Source organism: Cygnus olor, chromosome 9, assembly GCF_009769625.2.
Source record: "Cygnus olor isolate bCygOlo1 chromosome 9, bCygOlo1.pri.v2, whole genome shotgun sequence".
NCBI classification, from domain to species: Eukaryota; Metazoa; Chordata; class Aves; order Anseriformes; family Anatidae; genus Cygnus; species Cygnus olor.
Window position 1 is genome coordinate 2,684,285 of NC_049177.1, and position 22,217 is coordinate 2,706,501.

The 22,217-nt window shown below is 36.5% G+C and overlaps 1 protein-coding gene across 7 annotated transcripts in view; it reads left to right on the top strand.

Moving 5' to 3' along the window:
* Positions 1-21,978, top strand: part of TRIP12 (thyroid hormone receptor interactor 12) — a 74,354-nt gene extending 52,376 nt beyond the window's left edge. For 4 of the 7 annotated variants that reach the window (XM_040566970.1, XM_040566964.1, XM_040566966.1 and 1 more), the window contains 23 exons: positions 95-213; positions 790-997; positions 1,845-1,945; positions 2,067-2,241; positions 2,800-2,941; positions 3,845-4,036; positions 4,484-4,635; positions 6,428-6,600; positions 7,019-7,092; positions 7,205-7,404; positions 7,624-7,751; positions 8,034-8,185; positions 8,645-8,787; positions 9,994-10,150; positions 11,240-11,338; positions 11,880-11,994; positions 12,188-12,342; positions 12,892-13,056; positions 14,279-14,443; positions 17,357-17,470; positions 19,343-19,437; positions 19,627-19,730; positions 20,616-21,978. In XM_040566970.1, coding sequence (XP_040422904.1) covers positions 95-213; positions 790-997; positions 1,845-1,945; positions 2,067-2,241; positions 2,800-2,941; positions 3,845-4,036; positions 4,484-4,635; positions 6,428-6,600; positions 7,019-7,092; positions 7,205-7,404; positions 7,624-7,751; positions 8,034-8,185; positions 8,645-8,787; positions 9,994-10,150; positions 11,240-11,338; positions 11,880-11,994; positions 12,188-12,342; positions 12,892-13,056; positions 14,279-14,443; positions 17,357-17,470; positions 19,343-19,437; positions 19,627-19,730; positions 20,616-20,812 — 3,325 coding nt within the window. In that variant the 3' untranslated portion in view covers positions 20,813-21,978. The remainder of the gene's footprint in view (positions 1-94; positions 214-789; positions 998-1,844; positions 1,946-2,066; positions 2,242-2,799; positions 2,942-3,844; positions 4,037-4,483; positions 4,636-6,427; positions 6,601-7,018; positions 7,093-7,204; positions 7,405-7,623; positions 7,752-8,033; positions 8,186-8,644; positions 8,788-9,993; positions 10,151-11,239; positions 11,339-11,879; positions 11,995-12,187; positions 12,343-12,891; positions 13,057-14,278; positions 14,444-17,356; positions 17,471-19,342; positions 19,438-19,626; positions 19,731-20,615) is intronic. The other 3 variants (XM_040566965.1, XM_040566967.1, XM_040566969.1) reach the window with 1 other exon arrangement.
* Positions 21,979-22,217: the final 239 nt, after the last annotated feature.

Genomic DNA, 22,217 nt, shown 5'->3' on the forward strand with positions numbered 1-22,217 from the left:
ACGGATTAGTACTGAGAGTGTATGCAAGATGAACTGGCTTGATTTTCTTTTTTTTAAAAAGACAAACCTGATTTTAACAAATTATCTGTTGTAGTCATATCGCCTCCATGCTGTCAAGTCAAGACCTTAAGATAGTAGTTGGAGCCCTGCAGATGGCAGAAATCTTAATGCAAAAGCTACCTGACATTTTTAGCGTTTACTTCAGAAGAGAAGGTAATCCTTTCTTTATTTCCCTCCTGTACTCCTCTATGCCCCTTCCTCTGTAGTTAGTATTTTGGGGGTAGGGTGTGTGTCCAAATCTCCCTTCTCCAAATTGTAACAAGTCAATCGGTCATGCATAATAAAGGCAGATCCATGCAAGCTGTTCTCATGACTGGAGAGGAGCTGACCAAGGCTCTGGAGGAGACAAATGTTTTCTGAAATCTGAAACAAGTTTGTACAGGCTTACTAGATGCTAGAGAACTTAAGTTTAGGCTGAAGAAGGCTAGCAGAAGTTACACGGGTAGTCTTACTGGACAAAATGAATGAATCTTTGGTGGGGAGTCTGTTTGAAGCTACTATGACTTTTTAGCCACTGTTAATGCTGTTATCACTTTTCTTTTTAAACTATGTAGGTTAATTTTTTCAGAAAGAATTAATCTGCTTTTAAAACATATGTGCGCATGCAAAAGATGCAATAGTCAAACCAGAGGTTAAACCTATTTTTGTCTCTGCAAACACAATCCCCAACCTCCCCCTCAAAAAGCCCCAAAGACCCCCCCAAGCATAAAGGCTACTTCTTTTTTGAAGGAGTGATGCACCAAGTGAAAAACTTAGCAGAGTCTGAGGCTTTGCTAACAAGCCCACCAAAAGTATGCACTAATGGATCAGGAACGCTGGGTACCACTACAACAATAAGTACTGGAACAGCCACTGCTGCCAGTAATGCAGCTGCAGATTTGGGCTCTCCCAGCCTACAACACAGCCGGGAGGATTCTTTGGATCTGAGCCCACAGGGGTAAGTGCACTATTTCTTCTGAACAAATGATCTGATCTTTTCTCTTCGAAAAAATCTTGACTGTGGGCTGCTACAGTATCAGCTGCATTTTGCTGTGTATTTTTCTCTCAAGTTAGTAAAATGGAGAGGTGCTGAAACGATCAGTTAGTAGTTCTAATTCATTTTATATGAAATGCTTTAAAAAGCAAACAATTAAAACAAAGAAACAAGAAACCACAACCAAACAAAAACTAGTGACCTGACACATATGATGTAATGATAGGAAACAATCCATGCTTTTTGGGGAGAGACTGGAGAATGCCAAGAGCAACAGCTGTAGTCTCATGTAACTCTTGAGGACAGGGATTCTTTCAGAGGATTCTTTCAGAGAAATGCTAGCTATGGTGTATGGCTCCTTTCTACTGGGGACTGGAGGGAGAAGTCATCTGGAGCTTATTATTAAGGGGCAAGCAGGTCAAGTGTCTTTTGTTTGTTCAATAATTTGTGTATATTTTGTATTAAATGCATTCAAATAAAGGAATAACATTGTTATGAACAGTTATGACAGTTTCTCATAATTTTAATGTTTTTGTTCAGTGGTACTCCTGTCAGTATTTGCCAGTATTAGAAGGGTGACAGCAAACCAAGTCCCTTCTTTCTGGATGGAGTAATCACTTTGTCCTTCCCATTAAATTAGAGTTGAGGCCCCCTCTCTGCCTGTTTTTTCCCTTGTTTCCCCCTTGTTGTGGAATGGAACCTTTTATATCCTTGAGGATATATCTAGTAGGTGCATCTTGAACAGAAAGGATGGGTATGCCTATGAATGTGGTGGATGGAATCATGGTACTTTATTCTTAAATTTGGACAGACGACTGAGTGATGTTCTAAAGAGAAAAAGACTGCCAAAACGAGGGCCAAGGAGACCAAAATATTCTCCTCCAAGAGATGATGAGAAAGTAGACAATCAAGGTAAAATATGCATAATGTGACACTAACTCCTTCTAAATTGAAAGTAAGCTTATAAGCTGTCAACTCTAATAAACGTGTTGATTCTAGGAGATCCTCTTAATTTTGTTTTTGCTTTCTGCAGCTAAAAGCCCTACAACTACTCAATCTCCTAAATCTTCCTTCTTGGCAAGTTTAAATCCTAAAACATGGGGAAGATTAAGCACACAGTCTAACAGTAATAACATTGAACCAGCACGAACAGCAGGAGTAAGTGGTCTTGCAAGGGCTGCTTCCAAGGATACAATTTCCAATAACAGGTACGCAAGTCAAAATACACATACTGTGAAGTTGATTTTGAGGTGCAGGCACTTTGTTATAAGCTATCAGGTGATTAGGTAGCACATCAATGATATTTTGGGGGTAAGCACTGGTAAAAATAATTCCAGAAAAAGAATAAAAAATTGTGGATGCCCATCACTCAGGGTATTCAAGGTTGGGTTGGGCAAGTGTTCGAGCAACCTGATCTAGTAAATGATCTAGTGAAAGATGGCTTTGCATATGGCGGGGGGGGCGGGGGTGAGCTAGATCTTTGGGCTAGATGATCTTCCCAACCCATTCTTTAATAAGAAATTTAGGAAAAAATAACTTCTCATAGTATATAGTAATGCGTTAGGGAAGAATGGGAGAACTGGGAAAAGTGTGTGCAACAAGTAATCAGCAAAAAATGTCTTTACTATATTTGAATAAAAGGGAAGGCTTGTTATCTACGCTTGCTGTGAAGCATGGAGAAAACAGTACTCTGGTTGTTGTTACTTGTAATGAAATATGCAAATGCTAAGCGTGTGGCCAAATGTCTTTTATGTGCTTCTTTACAGAGAAAAAATTAAGGGCTGGATTAAGGAGCAGGCCCATAAATTTGTAGACCGTTACTTTAGTTCTGAAAACATGGATGGAAGCAATCCTGCACTAAATGTTTTACAGAGACTTTGCACTGCAACTGAACAACTCAACCTCCAGGTTAGAAGTGGCAGACTTGTTTGAAAGGGGTGGGAATTGAAGCAGTAAAAGTGCTTAAGAGGAGGGCTGTGGTTCTAGAGGGAAAGCTGGCCATCTTAGACAATATAGCCAATATTTTAATCGTAGTTTTTGTTATTTTAAGCAATGATACAATGTTTCTTAAACTTGTGGTGGCTATTTTTTTAATTTCTATATAACCTTTGACACGTTATCTTTTATGATAAATGACTTGCGTTAACAGTGGTATTGTTTGTTCTTAGTGATGTGTCACTTAGAACATTCTCTTTCAGATTGAAAAAATCTGCAGTTAAGTGTTAGGGATTGACTTTCTACCTATGGAAGAACATAGTTTGTAGCCAGAACTTCAGGCGGTGGCTGTGGGGGGGTTAGTAGTATTAAGTTGAAAGGACAGAAGAAATACAAGTTGGGCTAAATGTAGTAGCATTTCAAGAATTTGAGCCTTGCTTGTCAGGCAGTTGTGATCCTTGACAAATAGTCTAAATCTTTAACTTGCAAAGTAGCTGAACAGTTGACTTAGGTTGACCTAAGGAATCATTAGAATGAAACTTTACCGCCTCCTCCTCTCCACACAGATGTCATGCAAAATCCATACAAGTATTTATTTTTCTTTGCATTTTGTTTGGAGCTAATCTTCAGTTTACAGGAGACAGAAATAAGACCCTGCATTTCTTTTAAAAGCTGGTGTGTGTGTGTATAGTTGTCTAATGTATACCCTTGAACAGAGAAGTTGCTTATCCTCAATTTACTTGCTGAGTCATTACTTGTATTGAGTTACTAAAAAGAAACCTTATCCCCTGTAAGAGCTCTTCTGTGCAGTGGGAATAGTGTTTCTTAAGCCCTTATTACTTGGGTAGTAAAATATTATCTTCATATTTTTTTCAGGTGGATGGTGGAACAGAGTGCCTTGTAGAAATCCGTAGCATTGTCTCGGAGTCTGACGTCTCCTCATTTGAAATCCAGCATAGTGGATTTGTGAAACAACTGCTGCTTTATTTGACATCTAAAAGTGAGAAAGATGCTGTAAGCAGGGATATCAGATTGAAAAGATTTCTTCATGTATTTTTTTCCTCTCCAGTAAGTTTTATTGTTTATTTGGGCATTCTTAGCTTTCTTTCTCCTAAGTTGTGCATACGTGACTATCTGAGAGGTTCAGCAATGACCTTAACTCTAAGGTGCTACAAGGAATGCTTTGTTTATGACTAAGATATGTAACACTACAACTTATACATGATTCTGTGTCTTTACAGAACAAAAATCTTTAGAATACCCTGTTTCAGTGAAGCTTACTGCTCCTGGTTAAGGATTAATGCTTAAAATCTGTAGGGCTATTAAATCTAAACTAAGTGAGAAATGCATTCTTGAAACAAGTCTCATACATGTGTTATGTAGTCTAGTTGTTCTGATATTGCTGGCACTTGAAGTGAGAGCACTGAGTTTTAACCTTTTTGTGCACTGTGTGTTGAAAGTTATCAAAGGTGCGTTAATTCAAGCACATAACCAAAACATTTGAATATATTTCAGCTTCCTGGAGAAGAGCCCCTTGGAAGATTAGAGCCATTAGAAAATGCACCTTTGTTGGCATTAGTCCATAAAATGAACAATTGCCTCAGTCAGATGGAACAGTTCCCGGTCAAAGTGCATGACTTCCCCAGTGGAAATGGAACAGGGAGCAGGTAAGGATTAATGCTCAGGTAACAGTTTCCTTGGAAGCTTTTGTTCGCCAAGCCTTGATTCAACACTAGAAAGTTCCACGAGGTAATGGAGAATTCTGACCCTCTTAAAGACAAAAGCAGTTACACAGTTGCCTCTTCTTATTCAGAGAGGGGTTGAATATTTAAACAGATCTTTGGTTACTATCTTGAAACTACTTCCCCCTTAGACTGGGGTTGGATGCAGTCATTGAACTTAAACTTTAAAAATTCAAATGTCTTCCTTGTCCCCATGTAACCAACACTGGAAAGAAATAATCTTTGTTGGTAACACTGATATTTTTTAGTAAAGTGATGAACTGCTACAAGTTTGTGTTACAGTGTTCAACTTTGTTATTTGGACAAGTTCTGTTCTCTTGGATGATAATAGATTGAGTGATAACAGTTGGCTGTCATAGTTTAAAATAACTGTAGACATGTCCTGTGTCTTAATATAGATTAAATTTAGAATCCTATTAAATATTTGTGTTCTAAGTAACGAACTTGAACTACTGAAAACCTATTTCTGCAGTTTGTCTGTACTTTTCCGTAGTAAATCAACACTATTTTTCATTCAGTGTATAGCAGCTAGAAAGTCTATCATGGTACAGGTTGCATGCGAGTTCTGGAAGTATTTTTGGTGCTACCTGAAGGCTCAGTTTAATTATATGGATATTCTTTGGACTATTCAGAAACTAAAGAATAGTTTTCAGAGTGTATGTATATTTTCCACACTCCTCCCCTTTTAAGGTCTGAAATGCCATAAACTTCTTTTTCAAGTAGTAAGACAGTGTGGACAATTTATCAGTTGTGATAGAACATCCATTATAATAGGTGTGTTAGAGCCTCACACTGTAGCATAACGTACATTGAAGTTCAGTACTTGTTTAGTGAGACTTAAATAAATAAAAATTATTGGGGATGAATGCAATATATGGTTGCCTAATACTTGAAGGAATTACTGTGCTTGATGTCAGCTTTTTCAAACAGTGTATGCTCTGTAATCTTAATCCTTCTTAATATGCACTACTTTTATAAAAAGGGATAATGACAAAAGTTGCAGCTGCTAGTCATAAAAGAAAAATTCTGCTACTCTTGTTAGAATACTAAACATGGAGAGTCAGACTACTGCAGCATTGTTTGACTGCTAGTCTTACTGTAGATTATGTCAATTAAGATTTTGAGGCATTAAGATTTGGTAGTCTTTCACTAGTACCTGGAAATAGAAGCAGCACAAGATTAAGAGGTTTGATTAAGAACTATTAGCTTGGGTATTGATAGCTTGCAACACGCATATAAACTATATTTGGCAAGAAAAAACAGAAGCTCTTGGTTTGTCCCTTTAGGTCGTTAAACATGAGAGAGATTTGCATTTTCCATCCTCAATTCCTATTCTCATAGTACTGCAGGTAAACACAGCTCTAACTGTTCTGTGGCATCAGCTGACCACTGAAGAACTTCATACCTCACAGATGGGCGGTATAGGCCATATTATAATCAGACCTCAGACTGGACTTTCTCTTAAACCATGCGGCTTCTGTTGGAAATAAAACTTTGTCCAACTTAGATTCTGGAGTTCTTGTAGAATAAAATCCTTAGTCTGTTTATCTGACTCTTAATAAGCTTGTTTTTAAAGAAATAGGTTGAGAAATTATATTCTGTGAATGAACACAAGTGAATTCCTAAATGCATGTATAAGCCTATTTTAATGCACTTTTAATGCAATTATGGTTATTAGATTCTTTGTGTAGCAACTTTTTTCACAAATTATTTTGAGTTTTTCTCTTAACAGAGGATCACAAGCTTTAAAGTTCTTCAATACACATCAATTAAAATGCCAGCTGCAAAGACATCCGGACTGTGCAAATGTGAAACAGTGGAAGGGTGGACCTGTGAAGATTGATCCTCTGGCTTTGGTACAAGCCATTGAAAGATACCTTGTAGTTAGAGGTATTTGTCTTATATGGTCATTGTGTGTATTTTGCTGCTTAAGATAGAGTGTGTAAAAGCTTCTGAGGATTATACTGAAGACAAATGTGAGGTATTTATAAATGTATCTCATTCACAGTGGGGGTAGAGTAAGGCTGAAAATAAAGCTGTTTCTTTCTGGGACAAACATTTCCTGTTTGTAAACAATTCCATCTAAATAATAACAGTAGTACAGCTAATCTGATAGTCAACTTGATTATAATGTGGGGAGTTTGCAAATATTGATACTGAAATTTGTTCTAAAGTGTATGAACCTTACATTTTTGAATTTACATGTTTTGGAAGTGTTTTGAAAAGTGGAGTTTATAAAGGAGTACAAAAGCATTGCTACATTTTGTGTAAAAGCAAATAAGTGTGTCTTTTTCCTTTCTTTTCTCAGGTTATGGAAGAGTTAGAGAAGATGATGAAGATAGTGATGATGATGGGTCAGATGAAGAAATAGATGAATCTTTGGTAAGGTTTTCCTTTGTGGGTAAGGGGAGTGGATGGTATAAGAAGCAGCTTAAAGGAAAGTTAGCAACAAGTTTCCTAACTCGTGTGGTTTTCTGTTTTTTTTTTTTTTCAGGCTGCTCAATTCTTAAATTCAGGGAATGTGAGGCATAGACTGCAATTTTACATTGGAGATCACTTGCTGCCATATAATATGACTGTGTATCAAGCAGTTAGGCAGTACAGTTTGCAAGCTGAGGAGGAGAGGGAGTCTACGGATGATGAAAGCAACCCATTAGGAAGAGCTGGGATTTGGACAAAAACACATACCATTTGGTAAGTTGGCTAGAGAAATCAAGGGACAGCTTCTCAAGTTTGAGAGAGATGTATAAATAAAGAGAAATTGAATATAACTCAAGAACTGTGAAGTTCTTATTTCTGCTTTAACTTGCACTGAAGTGAATTTATGGTAGTCAAACTAACAGTTCTATAACTTTTCTTTTCATGTAAGTTAAAAACATGTTTATGCAATACTAATTTTGAATTACTTTATAGGTACAAACCTGTGCGAGAGGATGAAGATGGTAACAAGGACTGCGTTGGTGGTAAAAGAGGAAGAGCGCAAACTGCTCCAACGAAAACCTCACCTAGAAATTCTAAAAAGCATGATGAACTGTGGCACGGTGAGTGTGTTGCTGTGGTAGTATGTTAATTTGTGAATTTACTGAAAGAATACGGAAGAGTGAGACACATTTTAAAGCATACGTAGTAGAAGAAGCTTCTTTGAAAGCACACATTAATGTTGATGTTAAAACTAAACATGTAGTACTAACTGAATTGTCTAATGAAGTTGTTTGGGTTGAGTGAATACTCTGTAAATGACAATACTACCTAGGTTTCTAATGTAAATCTTGGGAGGACTTCTAATTGATAAGTGTTGATAAGCTTTTCTTTTTTCATGCTAGATGGTGTATGCCCTTCGGTATTAAATCCTTTAGAAGTTTACCTTATATCTTCTCCACCTGAAAACATAATGTTTGAAGATCCTTCATTAGATGTTATTCTTCTTTTGAGAGTTTTACATGCTATCAGTCGATACTGGTATTATTTGTACGATGTGAGTATAGCACTTTTAAAATCACTTTCGTACTTGATACAAACAGCTGTCCAGAAACACCATAAAATAGCCTTTTCCCTCTGGTCTGTATCCTACACCCTGCCCCGCAATCAACCAACCAGAAAAAAGAATAACAAATACTGTCTTCTTCCCCATACCTATTTATCTAACTTCTGAGGAAGACTATAAATTCATATGGTCAGTCATGTATGCTTTAGCATGTTAAATGCTTTCCATGTTACTTTCTTCAAGTTCAAAAGACACTGTTAATCCAGGAAAGAAAATGTATAGTAGAAATCGACTCACTCTGTCTTTTGAGTCAGACTCTATTCACTGCTAAAGTAGCAGTGAAACTTTTTTCCTGTGATGATAAGCAAATTGGAAACGTTAAAATACTGTAAAGACTTTTTTTCCCGATTGTTTCTTTAACTAAAAATACCTTGTTCTTTAACATCACAGAACGCAATCTGCAAGGAGATTATTCCAACATCAGAATTTATCAACAGTAAGCTGACAGCAAAAGCAAACAGGCAGCTTCAGGATCCTTTGGTAATTATGACAGGAAACATACCAACCTGGCTGACAGAACTTGGAAAAACATGGTATGAATGACTTACTGTGTAGTATTTCTAATTTGAGTTCAGTAGGCCTCTTGGCTGAGCAGCCCAGGTGCAACATATGTTTCACTTCTGAAAGCACTGGGGGAGAATAAAGTGTAGTAACAAGTCTTACTAAGTTGCATAGCAAGGCTTGGATGATACCTCTGCTGTACAATTTAAACCAAGTGTGGATGGTTAGACTAGCTGCGAAGTTTGGACAACTTCTTAAGGGAATTTCTGAGCAGTTTAAAATTTTCTGATTGAAACAGAAATGTGGTTCTCTGTACCATTTATTCTCCTGTTAAACTGTGTAATGACTTATTATTTCATTGCATTTATCTTAGCATATTTGACATGGTATAGAAGGAAATATTTTTTAAAATTGATAAAATATTATAGATCTCTATCAAGTTGATAGGTTATAAGCTCTAAGACTCTTGCGCTTGAAAGAATGAGAAGTCAGGATTGACATTCATGCTTTTTTTCAAGCATGTTAATTGATGCCACATTGGAAGTTCACACCCTAGAGAGACTGTTTAGCCTTTTAATTTTCAGTGCTTCAATTTAATAATTTGTCTGGAATTTTTATGGAGAAATTTAGTGATTATCAGTGTATGTTCTTATACAAACGTCTGTAGCGTTTACTCCATAAAACAACCTTTCCAGTTGTGATGTCAGTGGAGGACTACACTGTTAACATGCACATGTCTTCAAGAATAGTAGAACTGATACATAGGAAGCTTCTCTAATTGGTAGTCTTTCACAGATTGTTTAAAGTGTTTCCAAAAATGATGAAAGGTACAGTGCTTGTGCTGTTTCTAGGTAGGTTCCCTTTTTTCTCTTCTAAATACAGGAGCTTGAGCTATCTTAAGATCTTTTATCTGAATTGGATTTCCTAACTGCAAAACAGGCTTGAACAAGTAAAGAAATACTTAATTTCTGATACAGTACTGGAGTTGGTTTAGAAGAAGAGTTTAGAATTTTCTTGGATTTGTGTGATTCCTTTTTAACTTCCCATCTCTATATTTTGGTTATAAGCATTGTCATGCGTTCCCCAGAACTAATTCATGTCCTGGGGGTTTCCTTTGGAGGTTGCTTTTACCAGAGTGTTTAATAAAGCACTCGTTTCAAGGCTACTACATTTGTGTTTTAAACTGTAGCCATAGATGCTAGTCAAATCTCAGCTAACAAATGAAATGCTCTTTACAGCCCTTTTTTCTTTCCGTTTGATACCCGGCAAATGCTGTTTTATGTAACTGCTTTTGATCGTGATCGAGCCATGCAAAGACTACTGGATACTAATCCAGAAATCAATCAGTCAGATTCTCAGGATAGCAGAGTGGCACCACGACTGGACAGGAAAAAAGTAGGTATATATTGTTTAAAAATGGAATGAGGGACTTGTTAATTTTGCTATTGTTTTTAAGAATATCATTGTGAGAAGTTTAAGATGTCAACTTTCGGTAGTATACAAATAAAGGGGAGGCTTGTTTTCATTTGTTCCCAAGTCCCAGTGTAGAAAGCACAATGTCTTCTAGGTATCTGCCATTAGATGGCAGAAGGCGCTACAGTATACTCTACACTGCTTTTCCAGATTCAGCCTAATTTGGAATTGGAATCTTTACGGTTTCTGAAACTAGACACTAAGATTGAATGTCAAATTTTAGGTTATGTTAGTGACATTTCTGTAGGTTTGTCTGTAACCCCCTGATTTGCTTCAGGTAGAACTCTGAAATAATTCAGCCTATAGGATGTAGAGGCAGTGTTACTTGAATAAATGGAAACATTATCGTTCTATTCTGGGAGAATATTGTCACAACATGATGAAATGAAGGCATGACTACTTTTAATGGAGAGAGTCTTGGTGTCTGCCTTGAGTCTGGAGAGATGTTATCCTTACTATACAGCAGATCTCAGTTTTAGATCTGCGTGTTTTTGAATACCTCTGGAAGAAAAGAAGTGAGAAACTAGCCAGCTAGAACATAGCTTCCACCACATAGGAATCCTAGTGGTGTTCTCTTAGAAGCCTTCCACTTCCCCTACTAGAGAATCCGAGAGGGCAGAACAGAATATTATTTCCTTAAGTTTTTGGACTTGGGCGTCTGTAGTCTGGTTCTAACACACTACTTTGAGGTATGTAATAGCACATTACAGCACTTCTGTTATGTTACAGTCCTGCTGCCAGATTCTTAGTACGAGTAGTACCTGTTAAGTTATATATATACAACCGTAAGGTGCTGGTTTTCATTTTTAATGGAATGCTTTATTCCTAGTCAGTTTTTATTTAGGAGAGAATTATTTTTATTGAAGTATTAACTTAGAAATTGTTGAACTGTGGAACTAACTAGCATGGGGTGGAAAAACTTGCATAACTAATTTTTTTCCTGTTGTAACTGCCTTGGGAACTGGGACTTACAGACGTAATTTCACTACTTAAAACTTCTCTAATGTGTAGCGCACTGTGAACAGAGATGAGCTGTTGAAACAGGCAGAATCTGTGATGCAGGATCTAGGCAGTTCAAGAGCCATGTTGGAAATCCAGTATGAGAATGAAGTAAGTAATGTCAATGCAGTCTAATTTAACCCCTTTTTAATGAAGATTAATACAAAAAGCTACAACTTTCTTAGAATGACTTGGTCACACTCTTGGTCCTTACCATTGCTGGTGCTACAAAATTCTGTTAATTATCCCTCCTTCACTTGGCTATGATTTTTAGTTGCTAGGAGAAACTTAGATTTGTTATACTAAATCTCATCAATCCTATTCTGAAGAGTATATCTTTTCTAACTCTGGGGAACAGCTGCATTTCTATAATATGATCATTAGGTGGTTGATAGTTTTATTCCATTACTTCTCGCTCCGATATGTGGTCTTCCTAAAGTGCTTCAATTATATTGTAATTGTTGGCATAGCTATGCTGTCAAGAGGCTTTTCGCAGTGCAGTTGTCTTATAGCCCATCACATACTATATTTTCTCAGTGTAAGTAGGGGTTTAGATATTCAAAGTGATCTAATAGACTCTTGTTTACTTACTTATTTTTATCCCCTCTCCCTGCTCCTCTCCCTTCCCTGCACCCTGCTTTCCCCTCTGAAGGTTGGCACAGGCCTAGGCCCTACACTAGAGTTCTATGCACTTGTATCTCAGGAACTACAGAGAGCGGATTTAGGCCTTTGGAGGGGAGAAGAAGTAACTTTAGCCAATCCAAAAGGTAAATGTTTTACTACCTGAACTACCAGTGTTGTTTTAATATTGAATTGATTCTAAGTCTATGGATATTTTCTTTTATAATCTTACAAGAAATTCTAAGTTGATAATTACCTGATAGGTTTTTTGAAACTTGTTCAGAATGAAACTAGCAATGTATATGTTGAACTTTCTTTTTCCTCACTCTTTCTCAACAGGAAGCCAGGAAGGTACCAAGTATATTCATAATCTTCAAGGCCTTTTTGCACTTCCTTTTGGTAGAACCGCCAAGCCAGCTCACATTGCAAAAGTTAAAATGAAGTTCCGCTTTTTGGGAAAACTAATGGCAAAGGCAATCATGGATTTTAGACTGGTGAGCTTAAAACAGAAAACATGATTCTAAAGGGTTAGATAAGAATTCTGGTTCCCAATTGTTGAGGGGAAAAAGTATCATTAATAATTCCATGGAAATATTTTGGTGATCTTGTGGGTCCCTTCCAACTTAGGCTATTCTGTGATTTTTCATCTCTAGCAGTTTGGGTCAAGAAATGCAGTTGAGCATTTCTGGAAGGGGGAAAGGATAGTGTATGTTGAAGATCTTTACAGTAACTCTTAAGACTATGAAAAAAGGAAAAGCAAATGTCTGTCTTGTGTTGCTCTCTTCAATCTTTTTTCAAGATCATTTTAGGATAGTTATTATACCAGCTGATAACTTGCTGGATGTTCTAATACATATGCTTTAGCCAGTCATCTCTATTTGCTCAACTGTAAATACCTCAACTAAAAACACTTAGTGTTTTGGTATGTGGGAGACCTATGAATTAGTAAATATTACTCTAGATCTAGGCAAGAGATAAAAAAATTTTGCAAGATAATAGTTTAGAAAGACTAACAGTTCAGCAATACATTTTTTGATTCATAGGTGGACCTTCCTCTTGGACTTCCTTTTTATAAGTGGATGTTACGGCAGGAAACTTCCTTGACGTCACATGACTTGTTCAGTATTGATCCAGTAGTAGCCAAATCAATATATCACCTTGAAGATATTGTAAGACAAAAGAAAAGACTTGAACAGGACAAAACGCAGGTGGGAAAGTAAACCTAAGGAAGGAGGAGTGCATTCTTATGTGTGTTTGGATTTTGAAGCAGCCATAATTGAGAATGTATTATAGTGCTTAATACTGGGGTAGCACTGATAATGTTTTTAATAAATGGAGCAGTTTTAATGTTACTGATTCAGTGGCTAGTAATTATAATGGTCTTTGTTGTAGACTTCATGATAAATCTGTTCCAGGAAATCTGTTCTGACATTAGAAATTGATTACAGAATTCTTGTGTGTGATTAAACATGGGCAAGAAATGGCTAGAACTGAGGCGCATGTATGAGGGTGCTTCTCCTTTTGGTTCATTTTGAAAATATTACCAACTTTAGTATCAGGGGAAAAACTCTATCCTTAATTCTTTTTTTTTGAACATTCAAAAAGGCTTGGGTTTATAGGTTTGATCAATCTTTCAGGCTTTCTTGAAAAGTGCCTTTTGGGTGTGTGTTTTCTCACTGAAAAAGCCATACGTAGAAATGGTATAAATGGACTTCACGTGTGAACAAGTTTTTACAGATGCAGAGGAATCCTAATTTTTTTCACGAGGTTATCTGCTCTTAGCTATAAATAATAACACTGTTACAGAGTGGTGATAAAAATACTTGTGGCATGCATACCCTTTTCTAGCATCCATTGTCAATCAATTCAGGTGGTAATAACCTAGTTTCTATTCTTAATGCATCTGCTTTGTTACTAGTGAAGGTATTGCAAGCTTGTGGGCCTTTGTTCCTCTTCATCTCACTGTATCACTTTCTCCTTGATCACTACTTCTAAACTCTCAGCAAGAGTGTGAGAAACCTGAAACCTGATGGATGAAAGCTGAAAAATGTCAGTATGCCTGCCAAGTATGAATGCTATTCACTATTGTAAGGAAAAAACAGCCTAAGAACTCTATTGTACTACACATCTCATTCTCTTGCAACAGTATTTTCTAAATAGTTATGTGAGAAGTTAAAGTAATTCCAGAATTGCTAGAGAAAATCCTACTGTTAGGATCTTTCGGGCTTATCCTTTGAGATGGTTTATTTGGTTTGTCTTGGCTTACTGTTATGTATGAAAAATACAGAGGAAAGCAAGGAGTACTGTAACAGTATTAACAATAATACTCTTCTGGAAATGTTTGTCAAAATTGTTCTAGAAGTCATAACTTTTTGGATAAGTTGATGTTAATGAATTATTCTCACTGGTTTTTGTTTGCAACTTTTTTAGACCAAAGAAAGTCTACAGTATGCATTGGAGGCTCTGACTATGAATGGCTGCTCAGTGGAAGATCTAGGGCTGGACTTCACACTTCCTGGATTTCCTAATATAGAGCTGAAAAAAGGGGGAAAAGACACGCCAGTCACCATCCATAATTTAGAGGAGTACCTCAGAGTATGTAACAAGCAAAGCTAGGACTATATTTTTTAACTGTTCCTCACCTTAATCCAAAGCACTTCATTTCGTTATATGTTTCAGTTCATATTCTCATGAACTGGGAACAGCGATGAATTTCCTACTGATTGCCTCTGTACTAGCTTATTACAATAAAAAGGAGGAAAAAACCAACCCACAAACACCAGTAAACTCTTTGAATCAGTTCACCTTAATTGTAAATTCTGTAGTACAAAAAAGTTTGGTTTATATATAAGGGATACTTAGAAATGTGCCTTTTTGGATTAAAAATAATGTAGGAGTTGGGTTAATTTGAGTTGTGGGCTTTCAGAATCTTTTAACAAGTTCTCATGCTTCTGTATGGTAGTGAACCCACTACCACACTTGAGTGGGCTTTGAACCTTTACAGTAATAATGAAAATTCTCGGAGACAGACTTAAGAAAATACCACCTTAATTGCAAATAGAAATTAAAGCAATAGTGTTAAAAATAAGAAATAAGTATGTATGGAATGGAACAATACAGTGCCATAATAAGTTGACCATATACCTTCATCTTAATCGATTTCTATGTTAGAAGGGACATAACCTAGAAAAACTAAAAATAGAGTTGAATGGTTTAGGTTTAAAAACAGCATGGTAAAGAGAGGGGGGACAGGAGGGAAGAATTCAGTACTATCACATGAAGGCATGAGCAGAATGGGGATAGGAATAATGGACTGCATGATGAAAACACATTATTCCAATTGGTAAATAAGACACTTTCTGCCTGGTGGCTAGTCTGCTGCCAGTTTAATCTGAGGACTGAGATTTTTTTGAAGTACAGTTTCAAAGAAAAATAAAATTGTATATATGATGGTATGGTTAGAAGTGTTTTGGTAAGGGCTGTATAAGCTGTTGGATATCAATTAAAAACTTTGAAGTTATTCTGTAGTTTTCACAGCTGAATAATGAATAATTCCAGTTCATTTTCCACATTCAGGCTGTTACACATAGCCAGTTCTCATCACCTTTTGTTCAAAGTGTGTTGTGGTAGTCAGGAAGAGCTTAAAGGATTAAACACATTTGGATATAAAACTCTTTGCAGGTTTTGTCAGAAACAGCATTTGTGTTTCTGATTTACTGAGGAAGGCTTAGCAAAGGTTACTTTCAAGCCTGACTTGCATACACTTTGCAGTCAATTTTTCCCTATAGGCGGCTTGTATCAGGTGTCTGATATGGTGAGAGTCTTACGGGCATCTCAGATGTCCTGTAGTTGTCCTATTGCAGGCATCTGACGTTTTAAATGGAAAGCAGATCATTACATAAACTTTGCTTTTTGTAAACAGCTTTTGGGACTATTTTCTTTAAAGGACATCTGTATAGCTTTTCTGTTCTTGTCTTTTTATTCAGGCCTTAAAGGAGAGTTTAAACTAGATGGTGTTAATTAGCAGTACAGACTTGATGGTAAATTAAAAAAAAAAAGAAAACATTGGTATCTATGAAAATTATGATGAATTGCTATTTAGAAACAGTATATTTATCAGGTATTCTGCATAGCTTCCTGTGCATCAATTGCACTGCTATTGGACACTGTCATTTTTGTTAAAATCTGATTTGGAATACAATTGAGAGTAGTTCATAAAGCTGGAATAACCTTCCCTGTTATGCATCTCTCTCCCTCTCCTGCAGTTGTCATTCTACCTTCCCACAAGACTTAACTTTTAAATATTGTGACAGAGTTAATTATGTGCTTCAGTCCAGCAGTATCAATAAGATTTTTCTGGTCATATTCAGGTGCATCATTAGAGGCCTTCCAAAGCTTTTCCCAGGTCAGAGCTTTTAATACACTTAAAAATTAGCTGTGTGTTGACATCCTCCTTTACAACCAGTCTTCATTTCCTGCTACAGCTGAGGATATCCAAGGCTAGTGTGATAGTCAGTAGCACTAACTGACAAAAGAGTCTGAACTTCACATGCAATCTGTCATGTATAAAATATTTTTGAACCTAGTGGTTGTTAGTACTTAATGCAGGTAGTGGAAGAGAAATCTAGTTTCGTTTGTCACATCTTGCCTGCTCCCCTCTCCTCCTGCCCAGGTGACCAGGATTGTTGTTTAAGTATGTGCTGTTTTCTTTGGAAGGTCTGTTTAATCCTGAGGGAAAAACTGCAGATACCAAAACAAACAAAAACTCACCCCCAAAATTTACCCTATTCGTCTTACTGTCTTTTGCCTTATTCTTAAAATGACTTAAAATCAAGGTATTTCCCCCCCCAGCTCCCCTCATTTCTATAGGATTAAGACACTTAATATAACAAAAGAGTTATTTCCTCTACCTCTATATTAGAAAAGGAACCTATATATTTCTTTAGAGGAGAAACTAATGCAATATTGAAACAGAAATCCTTTAAGTATCATTGTCAATTTTAAAGAGATAAGTGTACGAAGACTGCTAGCCTTGTAAAAATACCTGAAACTTTGGAGTAGGTTTAGATTTGTTTTTGCAATATGTTGTTGAATAGAATCATTTTAACCAGCTATTCTGATTTCCATGTGCTAGCTTTGTTTTATCAAAAATAAAATCAGTGAAGTTGTTTAAATTAGTCTGAGTTGCATGCTTAGGGTATTCTATGAGGGTTGTTTGAACTCATATGTCTTTTGATAATCTGCAATGACAGACCACATGAGATTCATTGCAACGGTGTTGCACTGCACTTGCACATGTGCAGCAGTACAAGCTTATAAATTAAGGCAGAATGAGGCAATGCTGTAGAACAGCTCCATGAATTAATGCTCTAACTTTGCTGAAACTATAGTGAGCATATGGCTAGGCTTATATGGAGCTGTTTTTTTCTGTAGTTGTAGTCTTTTTGTGCAATTTGGTCATTCTACTCTTCCTTTATTTAAATAAACTTTTTCCTCCCACCATTGCAGTTGGTGATATTCTGGGCACTAAATGAAGGCGTTGCCAGACAGTTTGACTCTTTCAGAGATGGGTTTGAATCGGTCTTCCCCCTCAGTCATCTTCAGTACTTCTATCCTGAGGAGGTTGGTATATGAGTTCTTAAATGATGCTTTTATAACCTTATGACTAAATAGCTAGGAACAGTCTGAACCGAGGTATGCACTGAATGCTGTGCAGTCCTAACACATGCTGTCTGACAACATTACACGTGCTGCACAGTGGTAAAACTTGGTGTCTTTTAAATCACAAATTTAAATGTTTGAGATTTGTGTTCAATAGTCACTTGCTGTTTTTATTATGAACAGTTTTCTTTAAAGATGAGTGGATCCAGCTTTTCTCAGAGAAGGGCTTCCGTTTGTGTATACAGGCTCCATACTGTCATGGAAACTAACTAATTCCTTGTATTGTAGTACCTCTTAATAGCTATAGGTAAAGATGTGGATGATACCTTAATGTTCTATTAAAAAAAAATCTGCTTTTTTTATTACTGTTTTAGACAGTAACAGGAAGTAAAGAACAGGATAGTTGATCTTGATGCCTTGTTTTCACACCTACCACATTAACTCTTAAAATTCTTACTCTGAAGTGGACTGAACTGAGACACAACTAGTGTCCAGGCTAGAAAAGAGAACATTTTAATACTATGCCTTTAGGGAGTTTATTTGAAGACTATATTTTCAAGGATTTGCCTTCATAAACCTTCATAAACTTATACCTTTGACTTCATGAAGAAATGTTACATGCTTTGAAAATGTTAGTGAAGTCTTCACATAAATCTTCACATAAACCACGTAAACCTTTTGTTCTTGATGCTTTGCAGTGTAAGAGTTTCTTAAAGCTTAGATCTGCAACTGCTAGTGTTGATTCTTTCATGACTTTCTCGTGGTACTACTTGCAGAGGACACCACCATTTTTTTTCTCTAACAAATTAAAGGCTACTAAAAAAGAAAATTCTTGTAGTTCAAGTGCTTTACTTAACCTTTTCCTTTTTATAGGATGTGGATGGGATTCTGTGCTGTCACTGTTTGTCATGGTTTAATGCATGTTTCTCTTTGGAAATTTCAAAATGCTGACACCAGTCTGTTGCTAATCTACAAATATAGTTGATCAAAATTGAGCAATAGGAGTTGTACCAGATAAGATACCTTGTCCTTAATAGGATATACGTGTGGGATGTAGAGTTCTGTTGCTGATAGTCTGTCTATCGAGCCATTTGATCCTCTTCATAAACCCTCTGTAAGTGATGATAAAGAACTTGTAGAATTCTTTTGTTCACAAAGAGAAGCTATTTTCACTGAGATCTGGGCTTTACAACTCCTTGTCTATCCTGGAAGGACATCTCTAAAAGCTTTTAATGCTTTGGCTGTAGCATATCAACTCTGCTTGCCCATGTGCGTAGAAAGAACAAGCAAGATAAGTTGAAGTAAAAACCAAAAACTACCACGTGACAGATATATCTCTAATAATTACATTTTTTTCTTTCAGTGAAGAGAGCAGATTTCTGAAAAGCAAGTGTAAAATGTCCAAAAAGCAATTGTAAATAATCTAGTCTTTCCATTTCCCTAGTTGTCTTTAAAATAGTAAAAATTTAACATTTCTTTGTAACTGTAAAAATTGTGTTTTAAAATATTTAAGGCATTTTTAGTCCCCCAGTGTGAATTACTTATTACAGCTGCATCACTTTTCTAAGAGATACATGTCACATCTCATGTAGGAGTGGATTGAGTGCGAAGGTGGGTTGAGCGAATGAGGCTGTCATTTGGCTGAAGCTATTGCATTCAAAAAGCAGGGTGGGGAGGGAGGATGTTTGGTTTGACTAAGGTCATTTTGCAGCAAGGTATTCCAAAAAGTAGAATAGAATACTATTGCTATTATAGTAGTAATCAAAACAGACAGTACTCACTCTGCATTGCGTTCTAAAAGGGAAAAAATCCTCTTGTTTTTTATTTTTATAGTTGGAGCAGCTCTTGTGTGGCAGCAAAACTGACACCTGGGATGCAAAGACATTAATGGAATGTTGCAGGCCAGATCACGGTTATACACATGACAGGTAATATGGTGCTGGTCTCTTTTTTTTTTAATAAAAAGTATTGGCAATAGAACATGCGCATCCAAATAACCTTTATATATGTGTTCAAGATGTGGGAATTATGTATTTGAAGATACATTGCACTGAAGATGACTCTGCAATTATTTTAAGTACAAACAAATTTGAAGTTCTCTCTTTTTCCCCTCTTAGTCGAGCAGTGAAGTATCTCTTTGAAATTCTCAGTAGTTTTGATAGTGAGCAGCAAAGACTGTTTCTTCAGTTTGTGACGGGTAGCCCCAGACTGCCTGTAGGAGGTAGGTTTTGTTTTTTGTATATTGCTGTATGTGAAATCAAGATTTACTGATATATTTCAGAATAGGTGGATTGATTACTTCAGTAAAGTGGGAAAAAATAAACGTGTTCATTTTACAACTTCATATGTTTGCTATTTCTAGTTTTAGGAGTGTCGTGGTAGACTTAAGGTAGAATTATATTATGAACTTTGTGTTAATCTCATGATACTTGCATGTGAAGGACTCTCTCCTAGTTTAATTCATGTTACCAGATAACCTACTGGAGGGCAAAGTTCAAAATGTTTAGAACTTCTAAACAAAACTTAAATTCGTGTAGTTAGTACCATTATTCCTTGCCTTTTGAATGTCAGTTTTTTTTTGGGGGGGGGAGGGGCTGAGGAATTTGCTGTGTTTGCTAGGGATCATTAGAAAATACTTCTCTTGCCATACTCTTGTCTGAACATTACTTAAATTCTCTACTTCTAGATAAAGGAAGAATTGACATAAGGACAAGTTGCTTTAAGAAATGTTTATTTTTTTAATCTCTTGGGGAGAGAGTGCAGATAGGATTGAGGGTTTAGGAGTATAAAAACCTCAGCTAGAGAACATGTGGTTGGTACAGCAGTCAAATTTGGAGAATGATAGAAAATGTGTATGAATAACAAACTTAAAACATATGCTTGGAACAGTGTGTCTTTTTCCCCCACATAAAGAACACAACTGAAAATAGAGGGGTCTAGTTTATTTCTTTTATTAATATTGGAAAGCTAATCTACAGAAAAGATTTTGGCTTGTTCTGTGGCCTTGTAAAGCCGTGTACTAAACTTTGAAAAGCATGGATTGAGAGCTGGTGTTTGGAGATGTCTGCCTGCTGTCGCTGTTCTGAATCTCTTCTCTTCTCAATAGGCTTTCGAAGTTTGAATCCTCCATTGACAATTGTACGCAAGACATTTGAGTCTACAGAGAATCCAGATGACTTCTTGCCCTCAGTAATGACTTGTGTGAACTATCTCAAATTGCCAGACTATTCAACCATTGAGATAATGCGTGAAAAACTCTTAATAGCTGCAAGAGAAGGGCAGCAGTCATTCCATCTTTCCTGATCACAATGAAAAATGCAATGTCTGCCTGTTACAGCAAAAGAGAAACTCATGATTCTTTTCTAAATATATCACCTGAGTCAAGGAAACGTGTTACGCCTTCTTGTTGTAGAAAAACGGCTTGCAGATTATAAACAAAAGACACTTGGTTGATATTCATTAAAGGCCCCTTTGGACTTAAAGTGATCAGGCCCTAAAAAGTTGTTGTGACAAGGTTTCTTTAGCAAGTTCTTGTTTAAATTATCATTTATTTGATGAGTGAAGTTTTTAACTTGCTTTGCTGTGTGAAATTTAAAAAGGGATGTTTTTCCAGGCTGGAACAATAAATGTCGCTGTGCAGTTTAATACTGGGCTGTGTGTATCCATCTAGCTGAAGTCTGAAGTTTTTCCTCCAAAGACAACTTTTGTACATAAGTACAGAAATTAAAATACACCATGTATTTGACAAATCTAGTTTAGTAGACTAGTTCTGTGTACCCTCACCTGCCTCTAATTTTACCCATCCTCATGTATTGTCTGATGTGCAATTCACTTGGTTCTTTTTGTGTGCAACATTCAACAATTGTTATGTTTTGGTTAGCATGAGCATTTAACTGCTCCATGCCTCTTTCTCTGATTTAAGATAATTTAAATTTTACTGAAATCAAATATATATTGTCAATATAATTCAGCCTTTGTAACTAGGTAGAACCTTTCTTATAGCGTAGTTTTACTGTAGTGGTAGGATATACTGGTGACCGTCTTTACCAGTCTGCACTCTAGAGCTGTTTACACAGTGATTCAGGCAGCAGAAGCCTCTTACTAGAGGCTAGGAAGAATTTCATGTAGTTGAAGTCCAACAGCTTGGGCTGGCCAGTGTGTATTGTGGTAAGGCCAGAGCATTTCGAATTGATGTAAAGTTTTTTAAAAGACAAATTAGCTGTTTCATTCCCTGTTTGAGTAAACAATTTTCTTGTTCTTGATCTAAGTTCCTGGTTACTTTTGTAGTTTTTTTCTCCCCTCAGCGCTAGCTTGGAACAAACAGTTCAGCCTTTGTCTTTTGACACAGATAAAGCACCTGTAAGCAATGCTCTGTCCAACTGTTTTATGTGCTGATTTCTCAAATCTGCAATAATTTACTTCATCAGGTTAATGTTTTTACCTGAATATAAATAAAAAAGTTTGCTTCACCTTTTTGTTCATAGTTTTGTACTGTATGCATAAAGTTCAATTGTGTAAATTGCTGTAATGCAAGTAAATCATCCTAAATCTACTTGGCTAACAGCCTGCAACTTGTGGATGATTTACTATTAAAACAAGACCTTTTAAGACCTCCAACTTAAAGGGAATTTTTTTCTGTTCTGTGGGTTCAAAAAAATGGGCAATTACAAATATTCCTGAGATGTACCTGCTATATAGTTCATCTCTA